This window comes from Sminthopsis crassicaudata, chromosome 6 (genome assembly GCF_048593235.1).
Source record: "Sminthopsis crassicaudata isolate SCR6 chromosome 6, ASM4859323v1, whole genome shotgun sequence".
Taxonomy (NCBI): domain Eukaryota; kingdom Metazoa; phylum Chordata; class Mammalia; order Dasyuromorphia; family Dasyuridae; genus Sminthopsis; species Sminthopsis crassicaudata.
Genome location: NC_133622.1, coordinates 256359846 through 256378359, shown reverse-complemented (window position 1 = coordinate 256378359; position 18514 = coordinate 256359846). Strand labels below are relative to the sequence as shown.

Genomic DNA, 18514 nt, shown 5'->3' with positions numbered 1-18514 from the left:
AGGATTGGCAGCCCCCCCCCCCCCCAGTGACCAGACTGCCCCTGCCCCGGGCATAGAGGGAGGGAGGAGAGTGGACCACGATGCTCCACGGCCCCCTCTTTGTCCAGCCGCAGCTGACCAGTAGCCTGGGAGGTAGGTGCTATTAGCATCCTTGTTTTTGCAGATGAGCAAACTGAGGCAGACAGGGTAAATGCTCACAGCCGGGGAGTGTGGGAGGCTGCACCTGAACTCCCGCCTCAGCGCAACATCCTGCAGGGAGCCAGATTCAGGATCCAGCTCCGCTCATACTCCTGCTGGAATCCCCCTCTCACCTGTGCCTCGGTTTCCCCTCTGGATGGAAAGGTCTCTGCCTACCCCAGTCTTGCAGTCCGGCCTCTGATGCTTCGGGGCTCCCGCCTGCTTTCTCAGTGCCCTCATTAGGGGTTAGGCTAAAGAAAGGTCCTGTCCCTTCAGCCCGTCTGCATCCGCAGTGCCAGGCACAGTGCCAGGCCCTCAGGGGCCTTGGAGCTTTATTTCTACCCCCTTGCCCAGGAGTCTCCCTTCCTAGCTAGAATGGGAATTCACCAAGCCCAGGGGCCCCCAGAGGGGCCGCCTTCCCCGAGCTTCCTCCCCAACCTGGGCACCCAGGAGGTTCCAAAGCCAGCAGAGACTGCTGCGGCCTTGCTCGCTCCCCATCCGGGCCACCCGAGGAGGGGTCCTTGGGGAAGGGGGGACATTGAGGCAGCGCAGAAGCATTCACTCCTCCAGAAATGAGATCTTTCATTTTTATTCAATTGTGTCAAAGCTCCATGGGCAGAAAACGCCTTCTGGGCAGAGCCGTGCCCGCTGTGGGTGCCAATGAGGCCGTGCCCACCGTGGGCGCCAGCGGGGCTGCCCCCGGCCACTAGTTACAGTACGTCTCCAGCTGGTAGAGGGAGCAGATGCTGTTGCAGCACTGCTCCACGATGCCCCGCTTCTGCAGCTGGTACTCGGGTGGAAATGGCAGCTCCTCCCCTCCGGCCTCACTCACTGGCAGGAGAGAAGGGGAGCGGGTGAGGGGAGGAGCCCATCCCAGCTGCCCCGACGGGGACCTCGGCGCCCGTGTCATGGAAGAAGCTGAGCTGCTGCGTGGCTCGGGTCACAGGTGGGCAGGGACAGAGGGCCGGGTTAAGCAAGATTTCTATTTGGAGTCAGGAGACCTGTGTCTCCAGAAAAGATCCACTGAGTGACCTTGGGAAAGCTTCCCCATCTGTCACCCTGGGGGAAGACCACCCACCTAGAGCTACCTAGTGGGGGACGTGTCTTAAAGTGAGGGGGACAACACCCTACTGGGGGTTCCTGGGCCTGGGTCACCCTGGGCTTGGGAGGATGGGAGCCTGGGACGGGGCACGGGGGCTGGGAGGAGGGCTCCCTCCAGTGGAGAAGCTGGCAGATGACCGGTTAATCCCCCGATTTTCTGCCTTCCCCGCGGACTCCCACAGAACCCAAGGCCCACGGTCCGGGACCGGGAGGATACTCACGCTGTGGCTGCTCGGCATCCCGGCGTGCTTTGGGGGTGTAGAAGAAGCCCCTCTCCCCGCACACCAGGTACAGGGCCTCCACCAGGTGGGAGCCGCACAGGTGCTGGTTGACGAGGGCTTCGGCCGCTGGGGGAGTGGACAACGCCAGCAGGGCCGTCAGGGACAGGGCGGCCATCCAGGGAGCCATGGCCGAGTCCTGGGGGCGGAAGAGAGGGCTGAAGGGGCAGAGAGAGGATCCCCAGGGAGGCGGCCTCGGGAGCCCCGGCCCCCAGCCACCCCACCCGAACCTTGGTGACTGAGATCCATAGAAATAAGGAGCCCCGGGGAGGACCTGCTGTGGGGAGAAGTCCCGGGGGAGGCTGTGGGGCAGGGAGGGGAGCCTGAGCACAGAAAGGGATTTCCTTCACTATCAGAAGCTGCCTCCCATTCACCAGCAGAGGCTGCCTGCCCCTTCACTGCCAGACGCTGTCTCCCTGAGCCCCAGAGAAATAGCAGATAGGCCAGTCTTGCCCAGAAGCCTCTGGGTCTTCAGTAAGGGATCTGAGACTCGGACTTAGTCCCTTGGGCTCCCTATCTGTGATAGAATGTAGAGGGCGAGGGAAACATCTCCCCCCCCTGCAGAGACAAACCCAGCCCCAAACCCCCACTTCTGGAGATGGGTGGATGGACCCAAGCTGGGAAGGGCCTGGGACTTGCTGACATGCAGCCGGAGATGTCCCCGATTTTCTGTCTCTCTGTCTCTCCTCTCTCTCTCTGTCTGTCTCTCTATCTCTGTCTCTGTCTCTCTCTGTCTCTCTCTGTCTCTCTCACACCCCCTCCAGCCCCCACCCAGGACTGGCTCAGCAGGCAAAGAGGCTGGTGGGACCGAGCTGCCACTGCCAGTGTGGCCCGCTCTGCCCATCGCCCCCAGCTGCCCACGGATGCCTACTTCCTTGGCCCCCCCCCCCCAGACTTACTCAGAGAAGGGACAGCAGAGAGACGAGGCCGGGGCTCTGTGGTCTGAGGCTGCTGCCTGCCTCTGGATGCTTACAGCTTTTAAATGGTGCTGGATCCCCTGTCCAGGAGGGGCTGGGTGCTGATGCCCCCCCACCCCGCGCTGGGCCAGTGCCCTGACTTTTGCTAACTGGGCTCATTAGGGCCCCGGAGCGGGCCTCGGTGGGGGGCCGCCAGATGGTCCCAGGCCCGCTTTGGCCTTTCCGGATCATTTCCTGGCTCTCACCAATAAGGGGCACCGTACCTGGCTGTGCGGGGACCCTGGGAAGCAGGTGAAGTGGCTGCTAATGAGCAGGGTTAATGAGGGGCTGCGGACAGCGAGGGACGTGTGAGCTGGCCTTTCTGACAACGCTCCATTAGCCCTAAAATTAGGGCCAAGAAGAGACCAGCGCCCCCCCCACTCATCCATTTCCCCGATGTTGTTGCTGACCAGGTAAAAAGTCAGTGAACCGAAACCCAAGGGGGGAGGGGCTGGACCTCAGGAGCTGTCCAAGTTCCAAGGGGCTTCCTAGTCAGGGAGGAAGCAGGTGCCGAGGGGAGCCTCCCCCCAGCCTCCTCCAGGGGAGCCTCCCCCAGCCTCCTCCAGAGCCTCAGAGCCCAAGCTTATTGCTTCTGGCCCCTTCAGGGGAGGGGAGACATTGCCTTGAGCCCCTTTCAGCATCCCCTGGGGGCCTCATCCAGCTCGGACCTGTTTGTAATCCCCCCAGCAAAGGGAGGAGGACAGGGCAGCTGGGGGATCCTCCCGCTGGGCCTCTGATGCAGGGAGAACGCCTCTGGAGGATCTTGGGAGGGGGTCAGTCAGCATGGGAATGGGTCCGGAGCCCTCCCCTCCGCAGCCTGGCTGCGCTCACAAGCTGCCTGCAGCCCCCTCTGCTGACTGTCTAGGTTCCTTGGCCTCTGAGCCCTCCCCAGAGGCTCCCCCGGACCTCTGGGACCAACAACAAGGGGGTGCAATAAAGGAGGGGGCTCTGCTCTCCTCTCCAAGTAAGGTCCCCAGGGCGCATTTCCGAAGCTCTTTACACGGGCTGTCCCCTTGGGTTGGGCTCCCACAGTGACCCCAGGAGACTGTACCCATCTGACAGATGGGCAAACTGAGACCGGCTTCCTTCCAGCCCCAGCCCGAACCCCTCCTCCTGCAGAAAGCTTTTCCCGAGCAGCCTCTGCTCTGCCCTGAGGGAACGCCCATCCGCACTGCACACCCGTCACCTCCCAAATTGCCCAGGGAGCCCCGGAGGACGGGGCCGGGCTTTGCCCTTCTTTGTCTCCCGGGCACCAGCGGGCACCTAGCCGCTCACTGACGCGACTGGCGTTCAGAGAGCTCCAGGCGCTAGCCTGGGTCCCATCCCCCATGCCATCTGTCGGGGCCACGTGACCGGCAGGTATCGGGTCTCCCTCAGCCTGGGTTTCCCATCCGAGAGGGGAGCCTGGGTCCGGGTGTGGACGGCGCAGCCCCCCGGGGGGGCAGGGCAGGGAGCGGAGGCTCCCTGTGGGGAAGGACTCTAGCAGAGGCGGGCCCTCTCCTCCACAAAGACCCGGGGCCTGTAATTCCGCGGCTGTGCACTGGAGGGCGAGGCGAACCACGGAGGGCCGGCGTGGCGCTGCGGGAAGCCAGCAGGGGGCGCTGGCCACGCGGCCTCCGGGGTCCCCGGCCCCTTCCCATCCTCCGCCCGGAAGGTGGGCACAAGGACGAGGGCCCGAGTCACGGCTCCGTGGCCGAGGGGTTGAGTTGGGGGGGGGGGCGAAGGCCAGAGACGTCCCCAGTGCCCTCCCAGTGCCCTCCCAGTGCCCTCCCAGTGCCCTCCCGGTGCCCTCCCAGTGCCCTCCCGGTGCCCTCCCAGTGCCCTCCCGATGCCCTCCCGATGCCCGGAAGAAGGAGGCGGTGGGAGCCGGGCTGCTTGCCAGGAAGTAGTGACCTTTATTGTCGGGGCGGTCATGCAGGGGCCCCCGCCCCGAGTGACAGAAGCAGCGGCTCTAGACCCGGAACCCACCTAAGCGGGGCCTGCGGACCCCAGGGAAAGCAAGACAGACGCACACGGCCACACACGGCGGCGACAACGGGGACCCCCACCCCGCGCCCGGGACCCGGGAGTCGGACTGAGAGGCCGAGCCGCCTCAGCCCCGCGGATTAACGGGGGGGGGGGGGGGGGGGCAGGGAGGAAGGCCCGCGGGACGGGCGAGGGGCTCAGGGGGCGGCCAGACTCTGCCGACCCCGCTCCCTTCTCCGCTCCTTCGGGGGCAGGGTGCTGCGCTAGCCGGGGGTGCTCAGGGGAATTCGGGGGACAGCCCGCGGACCGCCCCCTGAGGGCCCGGCTCGGGGCCACACGCGGGGCCAGGGCGAGGCTCTTCGTTTGGCAGACAAGGAAACTGAGGCCCAGAAAGCATCCGCTCTGCCCGAGGGGGACGGGCAGCCAGCCCCGACGCCCCGCGCGCCGTCTGCCCCGGCTAGTGGACGCCGGCCTGGGGACGCGGGAACCTCCGGGGGGAGGGGGTGCGGGGGGGGGGGGAGAGGCGGGGGCGAGGGGCCGGCCCGCCATTAGCCCATGGCGTTGAGGGCGTGGGCCAGCAGGTGAAGCTCGTCCTGCACGCCCTGCAGCGAGCGCCGGATCTTCTGGGGGCTGTCCAGGACCTCGATGCCCAGCGTGTACGGGTCGAACTTCACGCAGAAGGGCCGCCGGATCCGGCTGGCGTAGCTCCTGCGGACCGGAGGGAGAAGGGCCCCGCGGCTCAGCAGAGGGGCCGCACCAGCCCCCGGGCGGGCCTGGGAGTCCCGAGAAGGGGGCGGGGATCTGCTCCGCCGCCCCTTTAAGGTGAGAAAACCGAGGCAGAGCGCGGGCCGGCCCGGAGCAGCCAGCTGGTGTGAAGCGGGATTCCATCTCGTCTGTCCCCTCCAGGCCTGGGCGGCGGGCGTCTCTGCGCCCAGAGGGAAGGGGGAGGAGAGGCGGGGGCTGCTCTGGACGGTCCAGGCCACAGCCAGGGGCCCCGAGGGACAGCGGCGCGTGTCCGAGCGCCCGCTCCCCCGCGCCCCGGGAGGGCTTTCCGGACTGCCACCCCCACGTTAGGCCCACCCGCCCTTGGGCCCAGGCTGCCGAGGGGCCCGCCGCCCGCGCCCCCATTTCAGCCCCCCCTCCGTCTCCCCCTCCCCCTCCTACCGGAGCTTGTCTTTGGCGTCGCTGAAGCTCTCGGACACGAAGTACACGGACTGGTAGGTCTGGTCCTGGTACGGCTGCACGGCGGCGGCGTCGGGGTCGAACTCGCGGACTTCGGGCTCCTCCGACAGCGAGTGCTAAGCAGAGACCGCGCCGTCAGCCCCGCCCCGCCCCCCCCCCCCCCACGGCCCGCGGGAGGGCACGGGCTCCGGGGGCAGCCCGCGTGGCTGAGGGGGGAGCTGCCTGGCCCCGGGCTGGGAGGGGGGCGGCTCAGGGACCCTGGCGTCTCCCTGAGGCTCCCCCAGACCATCAGGGAGGAGGCACGAAGGGCAAGGCGCCCCCTTGGGGGAGGGAGCCCACGGGGCTGGGCTGCTGCAAGCCGGAGATGTCCTTCCAGCCGTGAGCCCCATGGCAAGGCCCCGTGGAAGGACACAGGCAGCCCTGTGGAGCAGGGCGTGGGCAGCGTATGGGCAGGGCTCGGGCAGGCAGGGCACTCTCCCTGCCACCTGCATTTGGGACAGGCCCCGGGAGCCTCCGGAGTTTGTGTGCAGCCCCTGAGCTGGCTGGGGGCCTCCAGGGAGTCTCTGCTTCCCAACTTGGGAAGTCCCATGGGAAAGGGAATTCCACTTACAAATGGAAAGGAGGACCTTGGGCTCCAGAGGGGGAGGGCAGGGAGGTGGGCTAGGGAGGGAGGGCCTGCCACAGGATGCCATCCTCCTGGTGGGCCACGGCTCAAGGAGCCGGCAGGTGAAAGCGGCGGGCACAGTGCCCCCAGGAGGTAAGCTGAGGCAGCCGGCCCAGCGCCTCCTCCTCAGCCTTCTGCCTCAGCGACATTGCCCTAGGAAGATGAGAACCCCCAGGGACCGGAGCAGGTGGAGGAGGGCTCGGAATAAGGGGGGAACCCATAGGCGGAGGGCCTGGGGAGGGGCAGGCTTACAATGAGCTCCCCGTAGGAGGACAGGAGGCCAGCCCCGTACGCCTTGATGGCTCCGTTCTGTTTGCAGAGTCCGAATTCCACAGTGAACCAATAGAGCTGAAAAGGAGATTCCCCAGATGCCGCTGGGCGCCCGCTCTCCAGCCCGCGGGCCCCTCTCATCCCCCAGATGCCGCTGGGCGCCCGCTCTCCGGCCCGCGGGCCCCTCTCGTCCCCCAGATGCCGCTGGGCGCCCGCTCTCCGGCCCGCGGGCCCCTCTCGTCCCCCAGATGCCGCTGGGCGCCCGCTCTCCGGCCCGCGGGCCCCTCTCGTCCCCCAGATGCCGCTGGGCGCCCGCTCTCCGGCCCGCGGGCCCCTCTCGTCCCCCAGATGCCGCTGGGCGCCCGCTCTCCGGCCCGCGGGCCCCTCTCGTCCCCCAGATGCCGCTGGGCGCCCGCTCTCCGGCCCGCGGGCCCCTCTCGTCCCCCAGATGCCGCTGGGCGCCCGCTCTCCGGCCCAGCTCTCCCTGCTCCTCTGCCCTCCTACTCGAGCCTCTCTGTAATGACTTACAGGCTCCCAGTGTCCCCTGCCTCCTTTATCTCCCAAAGTAAACCAGGAAGAAATCCTTCCACGTACATCCTGTGCACCCCCATTCTTGACTGCTTATGCTTGAGAAGAAGGGCAGGAGCCACCCTGAGCCCTGCCCTCGAGGGGCCTCCAGGCTGGGACCCACAGCATTGCCTTCCTCACTCTGGGAGTGTTAATGGGTTAACTTTTCTGCCTAAAGTTTGCAAAGTGAGATTCTGGCTGAAATGACCCCCACCCACAGAACCCCTGCCCGAGGCCAGATCCTCCCCTCTCCACACCCAGTCTGGCCACTGGCCCTGGCCAGGCAGACCTACCGTGGCCAGCTTCTCGATCTCCTCGTCCGTGGCACCAAGGGAGGCAAGGCCGATATCCTGGGAAGGGGCGAGGGTGACATGGGCACAAGCTGGAATCTGCCTGCTTCTCCCCTCGCCTCTGGCTACCCCTCCCTCCACACATCCCTTCCCTTGGAACTATCCCTGGGCACTTTCCCAGGTACTTGCCCTGGGAAGTGCCCAGGGGTCAGTCCAAATGCCAGGCAGCAGTGCTGAGGCTATGGCTGTGAAAGCCAAGACGGCAGGACTTACCTGGGAGAATTGGGCAAAAGTCCTGTCTGCCAGCATGGGCACATGCCCCAGGAGCTCATGGCAGCAATCCCTGTGCCCAGCGCCCACGGGTGTCCAGAAGGCAGGATAAAGGAACAGTTGAGTGTAAGTGCAAGGGCGGTGGCCCTGGGACACACTGGAGCCTGAGCTGCCCACCCTCTGGCCCCAGTGATGGCTACTCTCCAAATCAGCCCCATTTTCCACCACCTGACCCCTTCTCAGCCTCCCTGTTGCCCACAGCCTTCTGCCTTGCCTTCTTCCCTGGGCCCAGAACACTTGTCTCCTTAACCAGTGGCTGGCCACCGAAGTCCAACCTGCTGGCCACTTCCTCTAGGAAGCCTTCTTTGGCCCTGTGAGTCTGTGACCCCCCTTTCCTCCTCCCAGAGGCGCTTACCAGGGGAGCTATTATTATCAGTTACTGGGAGGGGGTTGTCAAGGGAAGGGACCTTGGCTTCCCCTCCACTTTCTCTTTCCCCTAGCGCCATGTTCTACAGCATGACCAATGCTTAAACAATGTTTGTTGGACAAAACTGCACTGAATCGTGGAAATGGTCCCCTTCCATACCCCCACCCGAGTCCTAGACCAAGAAAAATCATTCACTGGGTGAATGTAAAAAGATGGGCAAGCTCTCTGGGCCTCAGTTTCCCCATCTTTCCCCCCACGAAGAGCTGCGTTTTGGGTGAGGTGGAGCACCTCTACACCAGGGGATGCTGGTCCCTCCCTGGGCTTTGAGGTGCTCCGGGAGAATGGGGCCCCTGGGCCAGAGAGGCTGGGGTCAGGGCAGAGGCCCACAGGTTAGTCCTCGAGGCCAGAGACGGACAGAGAGGACAGAGATGGGGCTCGGCACGATGGTAGTCCGGGGAGCCGTGCCCGCCATACTCACGGCTCCGGGGAATGCATGGGCGAGGAGGCGTGCCGGATATACTGGGTACACTGGAACACCCTGAAGGCCAGGCTGGACAGGAAGTCTCGGGCCGAGAGCAGGCCGGCCACTGGCCGCAGCTGGAAGCCCGTCCTCTCTAAAACAGCAGGGAGGGATCGGCCGAGGGCTCAGACAAGGCTGGCTCGGTCCCAGGGGCGCCTGAGCCCCCAGGGCTTACACCCTGGTCGAGCCCTTGGACCCAGCCCGAGGCCTTGGAGGGCCATCTCTAAGACTGGACCAATGGGAAAGAGCTGCCCTCCACGGCAGTCCCCCCCCCCCCGCCAGGCTGCTCTCCCCATCTTCAAGCCCATCTCCCACCCTGCCATCTCCCGCCCCTGCCATCTCCCCGCCCCTGCCATCTCCCCATGGCTTAAGCTTCTCCCCAAGAAACAGACTGGTTCTGACAGACGCACGGTGAAGTCCAGGCCAGGAGCCCTCTCCCTGTCTACCCATTCAGCTCCCCCCTATACACACAGATGGTCCCACCCTTCAGAAAGCGGGACACATCCTCCAGCTGGGGAATGCTGTTCTCGCTGTAGCCACTGAACCTTTCCAGCAGCTGGAAGGCTTCCAGGTGCTCCCGGCAAGCGTGGGTGGGGTACAGGCTCTTCAGGGTGGTGTAGACCTCTCTCCTGGGAAGGGGCAAGGAGGGGAGGGGGGCGTAAGCCGGGGGAGCCAATGTGCCCACAAATGAGCCCCGCCTTTTCCATGCCCGCGGCAGGTAAAACGGAACAGAGGAGCCTACATGGGCTAGCTGGGAGCTCCCTGTCCACTTACAATCTGATTCTACTTCTCTATTAACCACCAGCTCCTCTCATAGGAAGAGAGAAGGCGAGAATGAGATTAATTAGGCTCTCTTCATTCACCCATCCATCCCAGCCTTCATCCAGCTATCCATCCCCCCTCCACTCACACAGCTGTCCATCCACTCAGCCATCCTCCATTCTCCCATCCACTCAGCCATCCCACATTCTCCCATCCACTCAGCCATCCCACATTCTCCCATCCACTCAGCCATCCCACATTCTCCCATCCACTCAGCCATCCTCCATTCTCCCATTCCTCTACCTCTCCTTATCCGCCCATTTATCCCTTCATTCATCCCTCAGACAAGCACATTACCCAGGAGATCCTGCTCCTGTTCTGGGCCAGCTTCCTGACCGTTTTCTCTAAATCCTTCAAGGACCAGCTCCGGGAAGCTTTCCTTCGTCTGTCTCCTTGAACCCTGCTCGCCTTCTGAGCTCTGAGAGCACAGGCCCCGGGGCTCAAGGCCCTTCCCAGTCACCCCAGTTGCCCATATGCTTCCCCCCCCACAGGTTCTCTGGTGTTTCCTAATTAAAACTCATCACTTCCACCACAAGGAGTGTGAGGCTGTTTCTGCCACTTGGGCTGCCTGAAGAGGAGGTCCCGTCTCGTTTGCACTTTGGCCCTGTTTAGGCCCTAGAGCTGGGCACCCATGAAGCACCCAGTATATGCTGACACTTTGCTGTCTCCTCCATTTTCCCATCAAGCTCCCAGTGGGTAACTGACCGGCTGCTGACAACCACCCTGGGCTACCATGAGTCCTAAACCCCTCTAGGCGTTGGAGACTCCTCCTAGCCAGGCTCTTTTCTCCAGGTTGCTCCCCAGCCTCTTCCTTGAGCTCCCCTAGCTGGGCCGCCCCTCCTCACCAGGTGGCGATCTCCTCTGCCGTGTACTCCACTCGGGGGATCGGCTCTCCACTGAAAAAGCCCAAGGTTGGTTAGACCTGCTCCTCAGCAAGGCTCTCCAAAGTCAAGACCCAGGCCATGTAGCCCTCTCACCCCCAGCTCAGGTATTCTACAGGCAGCAAAGGCAGAGCCGGGGGCTGGAGCCCAGAATGCCCGCCGCACGATGCAGAGGGTGCCCCATACAGCCCAACTATGGGACCCGCTAAGACCCTCCTGGACAAGGGGCAGAGCTCCCTTCAAGAGGGTGAACCGGGATGCTGTCCAAGAGCCATGGCCTTCTTCAGTGACCCCGTGGCCATCACCATCGTATCCCTTTAGGAGGGGTCTTGGGCCTGACCACTGGGTGGGGGGCCCTGCCATGACTCTGGCCCCTGGCTAGTGGTGAAGGGAGACTCGGGGGCCAGGGTCCCCCGGGACTGGTGAGAGGGGGCGGGGGAGCTGGCTAGGCTTACTGCTTGTATTGGAAGGCGATTTCTGCTATCATCTTCCTCCGCTGGCGATAGGCCTGGTCAGAAAATCCCTGCCGAGGAGGGGAGACGGAGCGAGGCGGTCAGGGGGGCTGCTCTGGCCCTGGGCTTCTGGCTGGCCCTCTGTTTGCACTGAGCCTCCCTCCCGCGGCTGATGCCCACCCCTCCCCCCCCCCCAACATCAAGGAGCCAACTCACTGGGTGGTCCAGGTCCAGGTCAGGGTCAAACTTGGTGACCAGGTGGTGGCACTTGTCTAGTTCAGAGATCTTTCTGGGAAACCAGTGAACTTCATGGAAAAGAGGCTCCATTAGTTTTGCAGAAGCCACGTGATGCTCTTCCAGCCTCTGCCACGTAGAAGTGTGGGGGCAGCCCACCTCCCCAGCCAAGAGCCATCAGAAAGTTCCCTGGGCTCCATCTCAGTGGCCAGCCCTGAACCAGGGAGGATGAACGGCATCCTCCGCTTATTTGACTCTCCCCAGATCCTCCCCTCTCTACCAAGGGGTGGCAAGTCAGTCTGAGGCCCCAGGTCACCACACTAAGGTCACCTGAAAAATTTGCTCCTCCTTCTGAGCCTCAGTTTCCCCACCTGCGCTGCATCCCCTCACAAAAACTAAGGGAGAAAAGACTCAGGGTGCTATTGAAATGGAAGGTGAGGGTTTTAATTAAATAGCTTGTGTGTCTCTCTTCTGGAAGCGGCTCAGCCCCCGGACAGCCATCAGCCATTATGGGTACATGTTTGAGCCCGAGAAAGCAACTGAGGACTGGCTATTGAAGTAACGGGCCTGGGCTGCCTGCTGTCTGCTCCTTGGGGGCCCAAGCCAGACATCCCGAAGGAACTGACCCTGGACAGCCCCACCTCCGGTCCGACCTGTGCTGAGCAGGGTGCCGCTTCCGAGCCCAAGCCAAAAGGGCAACGGGGAGGAGGGAACCATGACGGTCCTCACCTCCTAAGGGGCAATGCGAGGACAGCCCTTTGTAAGCATCATTGCTAAAAGAACGAGGCTGCGGGTCAATGGGAAAGGGACAGAAGGGACAGAAGTGTTCTAGCTGGGACCTTCAGTAGCACCTTTCTGTCTGTGCCCCCATCTTTTCTGTCTGGTCCAGAGGAAGGAAAGGAGGAAGGAAGGAAGGAAGGAAGGAAGGAAGGAAGGAAGGAAGGAAGGAAGGAAGGAAGGAAGGAAGGAAGGAAGGAAGGAAGGAAGGAAGGAAGGAAGGAAGGAAGGAAGGAAGGAAGGAAGGAAGGAAGGAAGGAGGGAGGGGGGAGGGAGGGAAGGAGGGAGGGAGGGAGGGGATGCTTCCCGCTCAGAGTGGGGGGGAGGCGGGAGAACAGGACTCACATTTGTCCTCCTTGGTACTGCGCACTTCGTCAGACACCCTCCGGATGGAGCTGACCAAGGTGCCCAGGTCGCTGCTGTGAACTTCACAGCGCACGAAGTATTCGAGCTCGGACGCGCCCTCCTTCGGCTTCCGGTTGGCCCTCGTCTCCAGGTGGTGGATTTTCGCTTCGAACGTCTTATGGAGAAATAGAGAAAGGTCGGGGAGCCGCCTCCTGCCACTTTCCTCCTCCCGGCTGATGCGGCCCCGCCCTGCTGTGAAAGGCCGAGCCAGAGCCACGGGCTCCGGATCCCCCAGAACGATCTCGGTTCCCCCTCTGTACAGTAGGAACATTAGGCTGCGCCCCGCGCTTTCTAAGGCAGGGCAGTCGGATTCAGAGCTGGAAAGCGAGTGCGGCCATCCCGCCCTCCCCGCCCCCCCCAAGACTTGCCTAGAAAGGGATCCCGGGAGCGGGCATTTCAAAGCGCGCTCCGAGATCCCCACTTCACCAGTCCTCTCATTTGCTCCCCGGCAATGCGCGCCGGCTTAGAGAGCACGCCGCCCAGGCTGGGATAAGGGCAGTCACTTGGCCAGGGACGCGCATGGTGTCCGAGCCTGCACTTGGACTCAGAGCCTCCTCCCAAGTCCCTTCGCCAACAGTCCAAGGAGCCAGAGAGCTGCCAGCCCCTGTGGCGGGCGCTGACTTTTCCCTGCCCCGGACACCATATCCACTCCCCCCCTCCACTCCCCCCCCACCCCCCGCTGTGCAGCGTCCTGCCTGAGTCCCGGCTTTCTGCTTCTGGAGACAGTGAGGGGGCGATCCGGACCCCCACTCCCATTGCTCTGGCACTCCCAGCTTGCCCATTTGCCAGGAGGAGAAACTGAGGCTCAGAATTGCCCCCTGGGGTCTCAGAGCCGGAGCTCCTACCCAGGTCTCTGCTCCTTCTGGGCTCTACCACAGGAGACTGAAAAGAATAAGCCCCCTCCCCACCCAGGAACTCTCCCGCGTGGGAGCAGTGAGCGTGGGAAAGCCGAGAGGCGAAGCTGGAGCTCATTTCCAGGGGAACGAGGTCTGCACTGGGTTTGAGTTCCACATCTGCTATCTGCCACGGTCCCCTCCCCCCACGGGCCTCAGTCTCTCTCTGTAAAATGGGCACGAAGGTCGTGATGGTCTCTGAGCTTCCTAGAGCCGGCCTCGGATCGCTTCGAAGCCCCCTTTGGGGCAGCTGAAGAGACAGGGCGCCGTCGCGGGTGGGGCAGAGAGAGCCAGAGCCCCACGCTCTGTCCCCACCCCCACTCCATGTAGGCGGCAGCCCTCCTCCCCGGCCTGCACTCATCGTATCAATCCCTGGCTAATTTGACAGCCACCCTGCCATTAGCGGCTCTGCTCCTCTCCTGGGCCCGCGGCAAGCCGCAAATGTCATTATGGTGGGGAGGAGGGGGGGAGGGAGGCGGGGACGGGGCTGTGCCCTCCGGCACCTGCGCGGCCCCGGCGGCGGGATCGATGTCGCGGCCCTTCCCCACTCAGAGCCCGGGCGGCACGCGCACACAGACACTTCCCTTCCCAACCTGCCCCTCAGCCCTGCAGTCCCCACCACGTGACATCTTGTCCCCCCACCTCATCCTAGGACTGGCTGCATCTTCCTGCACTGAGGCAGGACGACAGGAGGGACAGTGGGGGGGCGCTGGGGCAGGGCGACAGGAGGGACAGTGGGGGGACGCTGGGGCAGGGCGACAGGAGGGACAGTGGGGGGACGCTGGGGCAGGGCGACAGGAGGGACAGTGGGGGGGCGCTGGGGCAGGGCGCCAGGAGGGACAGTGGCCGGGGCTGCTCTGTGACCGCCTTCCCCCACTTCCCACAAAGCCTTTTCTTCCCAGGCAAATCGCAGCCTTCCAGAGAGGAGCCTCAGCCAGATCCCAGGCGCAGAGGAGCCCAATTCTAATCCCGATCTGCCCTTTATGGGCTGGGTGACCTTTGTCACATCGACTTTCCCTTAAGTGCCTGCGAGGAGGCGGCTGCTTCCGCAAGCTGCCAAGTCCCTCCCGGGACTACGCAGGCCATCTTTCAGTCCGATAGCCTTCCGTGCGGGAGGTCAGTCACGTGGCCACGGCCTGAGCTGCAGCCCCCCCCAGACCCGGGCCGCCCCAGAACCCAGCTCCCGGCTGCTGCCTCTCACCTCGAACACCTTCAGGGCCCGGGACAACGACGAGGACTTGGCCGTCTTCAGGGTGAAGAAGAGGTTGAGGAGGGCCTTCCCGTCCTTCTCCTCGAAGACGATGGCGTCCAGGGGGTCCCCGGAGGCTTCCGCAGCCGCCGCTGCCACGGCCGCCTCCCTTTCCTTGCGAGCGTCTTCGATGAGACTCTGCCTCCTGCCGATGAACCTCGGGGACTGGACCAGGGGCGGGGTCGGGGGGGGGGGGTCGGTCAGCAGCACAGGGGGCTCCAGGCCCCCGCACCCCCTCCCCCCGCTCTGGGCCGGGGGGAGGGAGATTCACCCTGTCGGCGGGTGTAGACACGGATGGGCGGGGCAAAGGCCAAGTAGGGAAGAGACGGGGACCCCGTGTTAGAGCTGCCCAGCCCACCCTGGGTGACCAGGAAGAGCCACCTTCCTTCCCGCCCCCACCGCCACATACAGGACGAGCCTGGAGCCGGCACCGTGGGGGACCCAACTGGGTGTCAGGCAAAGCCAAAGCCAGCTGGGCGTCCGTCTGCCCTCGTTTTGGGCTTCCCAGGCTCTGCTTCCGGGGAACTAATTCTCCCCGACATGGAAGGCTCCTCTTGGCCAAGTCTTCCTCCCCTGGCCCTGGACTCTGGAAGTCCGTGGCCAGGCCCTGGGGGGGGGCTGGCAGGCCCCCCCTCATCCCGGCTTGGAGGAGTGTTGCCATGGGCTCCCGCCTGGGTTCGGAAGCTGGAGTCCGAGGGGACCCGATTTCCCCTCTCTGTGACTGGCTGCGCAGCGGGCCGGCCAGCAGTTCTGGACCGTTACCCGCCCCCCCCCCCCAAGCCCAAGAGAAACACTATCTGGGCCTGACCCTAACTGCCTCAGGTGGAGACAGCCGGAGTAGGAGGCTGGCTGCCGCCCCGGGCTACCCTGACCCTGCGAGGGAAGCAGCTGGCGCCAGGCAGGGGGAGCCTCCGGGGGCTGCCCGAGGAGGGAGGGTTCGGCCGCCCAGCCCCCCCTCAGCCGCCCAGCCCCCCAGCTTCCGAAGGAAGAGTCAGAAAGACTCAGGCGGCTGCCTCTGCCCACTCTGGGCCCCCTCAGAAGCGCCTCCCTCCCCTCCGGGCCTGGGGCCCGGCTGGGGCAGCCTCTGCTCAGCGCCACGTTCCGAGGCTATGGAAGGGACCCAGGGACCTGTTTTCCCTTGCCGGGTCTGGAAGTCCCCTGCCCCCCATCTCCGTCACAGGAGGGTCCTTCGGATGGCCAGTCTGGGTAGGAGAGGGGCACCCCAGCCTAGCCCCAAAGGGCTGGGAAAGAGGCGGGCTGGTTCCCCAGCCCCTGTGTCTGCTGTGGCAGGAGCAGGAGAGAGTGGCTGTGGCCTCTACACAGAGCAGGGGCTTTCTTAGCCCCTACTCAGGGCTCGGGGGGGGGGGGCAAGCAACTTCCTCATGCTCTACCTACCCCCCATGGCACGCGCTCACTGTGGGACTGTGGGAACCTCTCCTTTCTCTCGGAGACTCAGTTTCCCCACATGTGAGATGGGAAGCAGACGAGCCCCGTTCACTTCTTCTGTGACACAGATCTGAGGCTGAAGCCTCCAGACCCCGAAGGTGGGGAACAGAGCTGGGGGACATGTGGGGAGGGGGGCCTCGCTCTGATCAGCACCGGGAACAAGGGGCAGCCATGTGAGGAGCCCAGCACACTGGGCAGTCAGTGACCGAGGACAGGGGGGCCCTGGCCACGGGCAGCAGGGCAGAGAAACCTTTAGGGAACATCCCTTAATTTGGCTCAGCACACACCTCTGAATGCGCTGGCTGCTGGGCGCCCCAAGACCTTGCCCATCTCTGGTCCCAGGCTTGGGATCCAAGAAGAGTGCCCCCCTCTACTGTGCTCACTCCCCAGACCGCTAGAAGCTGGGGATCCAAAAATGGCCACCCTCCAACTGGCAAATGGGGAAACTGAGGCCCTCACAAGCGGTGCCAGCCTTGGGAAGTGCAGGACCAGCTGCGCTCCGCCCACTGTGCCATCCCACTCCTCTGCTGAAGGATCCTGAGACCCCAGCCTTGCCCCCAGCCCAGGGTATTACTGAGTCCTTCCCTTCTTCTCTCTGGACCTCAGTTTCCTTCTCTGTAAAATTGGGGGGGGGGTCCTGGCGGGTGAGACAATCTCCCTTCTCCTCATCCACCGCCTGAGCTTCTTTGGGCAGACCCACACCGGAGACATGTTACACGTGAGATGTTCCGGAACCGGGACCTGGGGCTCTCCCCTCCTCGCACACACAATGGCAGCCCCCCCACCCTGCCCAGAGAGTCCCCTCCATCCCAGTACAGCGCCCCCCACCCCACCCAGAGAGTCCCCCTCCCTCCCAGCCCAGCGCCCCCCGGAGGTCCCCCACCCAGAGAGTCCCCTCCGTCCCAGCACAGCGTCCCCCGGGCCCCCCGCCCAGAGAGTCCCCTCTGTCCCAGCAGAGTGCCCCCCGGGCCCCCCGCCCAGAGAGTCCCCTCCCTCCCAGCCCAGCGCCCCCGAGGTCCCCCGCCCAGAGAGTCCCCTCCCTCCCAGCCCAGCGCCCCCGAGGTCCCCCACCCAGAGAGTCCCCTCCGTCCCAGCACAGCGCCCCCCGGGCCCCTGGGGCCCAGCGCTTGGCCGGGCCGGGCAGGGATGGGTCAGAGAGTCAGGACCCCTCCCCCGGCTGGCCCCTTACCATAATGGCCTCCGCCTGTCTGGGATCCAGCTCGGACACTGCCCTGCGGAAGCCCTTGGCGGCCGGAGCCGAGGTGTTGGGGGTGGGCATCTTGCCAGCGCGCTGACTGTCTGGCGGCTGGGGTCTCGGATGTGGCTCCCCCTCTCCCGCAGCCTCTTATAGGCAGGGCTGACGTCAAAGCCCCTCCAGATCCCGCCGCCCCCCACACCACCTCTGTGCCCCCCCTCGGATCTCTGGCTCTGTGTGGCCCGAGGGAGGGGGGGAGGAGGAGGAGGGAGCGGCCAGAGGAGCCGAGGAGAGGCTTCTGTTCTATTAAATCTAATTGCTCCCAAGATTGCAGACACTCGCTGTGGGAAACGAGTTAGCTCAGCTCCTGCATCTCACCTCTGAATCATCACCTCGCCCCAGAATCTGAAGGGACCAGGGCGGAGGCGGGGGCTTGGCGCTCAGACCCCGGCCCCCCAAAGACAGGGCCTGGCTTCTGCTCCGGGGAAGCCCAGGGCCCAGGGCCCCAGCCAAGGGAACAGGAGCCCCCTCCCCCCCGGGGAGCTGGAGGCGGCTCTGCAGACCCTTCTGGACACCGGGGTCTTGAGCTTAAACAAGCCTGGACAGTTTCCTTCTCTCTCCTGGCTCAGAGAAACGCTTTCCATCCTCAGCGTCCCCCTCTCCAAGACATGGTCTAGGGGAACACAAACTCCCTCTCGCAGAGCTGCTTCCTTGCCCACCAGTTAGGGGAGACCGTGCTCTAGACTAGCTCAGGCAGGTGACTTCCTCGGGATCACACAGCCAGTGAGTTTCCGGCTCTGGCCACTCCTAGAAAGGGAGAGATGGCTCCATGCTGGAAGTGACAAGGTGTGGGTTCTCTTCTTCCTCTCCCATCCTGCCCAGAGCCTCGCCTTCCAAAGGGACTCGAAGTCCTGCCCCCCCAGGCTCAAGGGCTCCGTCCCCCTCCACTCCTCGCCCCCGAGGTCCCCTGCAGCTTCCATGTCCATCTCCAGCCCTGACACCGAGAGACCCCAAGGCTTCTGCCAGGGCTCCCTGCCCGCTGCCCCAGTGGGGACACTTCAGGGAGGGGCCACTCAAAGGCAACTTTTAGGGAAGGTTTTCACTGGCTTCTGTCCCTCGGGACAGAGGATTCATGGGAGCATCAAATGGGACTCAGCCAGGAAAAATGAGAGCGAATAGTGGAGGGGGGGGAGGGAAGGGAGGGTGCCATCTTTTCATGTCCTTTCAGAGGCTTCCTTTCCCCCACCCTCTCCCCCATCTTCCCTTGAAGGACGGGACACAGACCATGCCCAGGTAATGGAACACAATGACCATAAAATTTGGCACTCTGGGGCCCCCAGGACACTCTGGGCCCCCCCCCCGGAACACTCTGGGCCCCCAGGACACTCTGAGACTCCAGAACACTCTGGGCCCCCAGGACACTCTGAAACCCCAGGACACTCTGGGCCCCCCAGAACACTCTGGGCCCCCAGGACACTCTGGGCCCCCAGGAC

At 64.3% G+C, this 18514-nt stretch overlaps 2 protein-coding genes across 2 annotated transcripts; both read right to left on the bottom strand.

Annotated features, from left to right (window-relative positions):
- Positions 1–883: 883 nt before the first annotated feature.
- On the bottom strand, positions 884–1686 carry INS (insulin). The gene is made up of 2 exons (XM_074276631.1): positions 1459–1686; positions 884–988 (listed from the first exon to the last, which is right to left on the bottom strand). Exons 1-2 carry the CDS (start codon positions 1684–1686, stop codon positions 884–886), a joined length of 333 nt encoding a protein of 110 aa, XP_074132732.1.
- A 2942-nt stretch (positions 1687–4628) lies between these two features.
- Positions 4629–17129, bottom strand: TH (tyrosine hydroxylase). The gene is made up of 13 exons (XM_074273063.1): positions 17016–17129; positions 14333–14545; positions 12179–12353; positions 11039–11127; positions 10826–10893; positions 10335–10385; positions 9151–9296; positions 8626–8761; positions 7724–7793; positions 7454–7510; positions 6576–6671; positions 5642–5775; positions 4629–5185 (listed from the first exon to the last, which is right to left on the bottom strand). Exons 1-13 carry the CDS (start codon positions 17103–17105, stop codon positions 5026–5028), a joined length of 1485 nt encoding a protein of 494 aa, XP_074129164.1. The 5' UTR covers positions 17106–17129; the 3' UTR covers positions 4629–5025.
- Positions 17130–18514: the final 1385 nt, after the last annotated feature.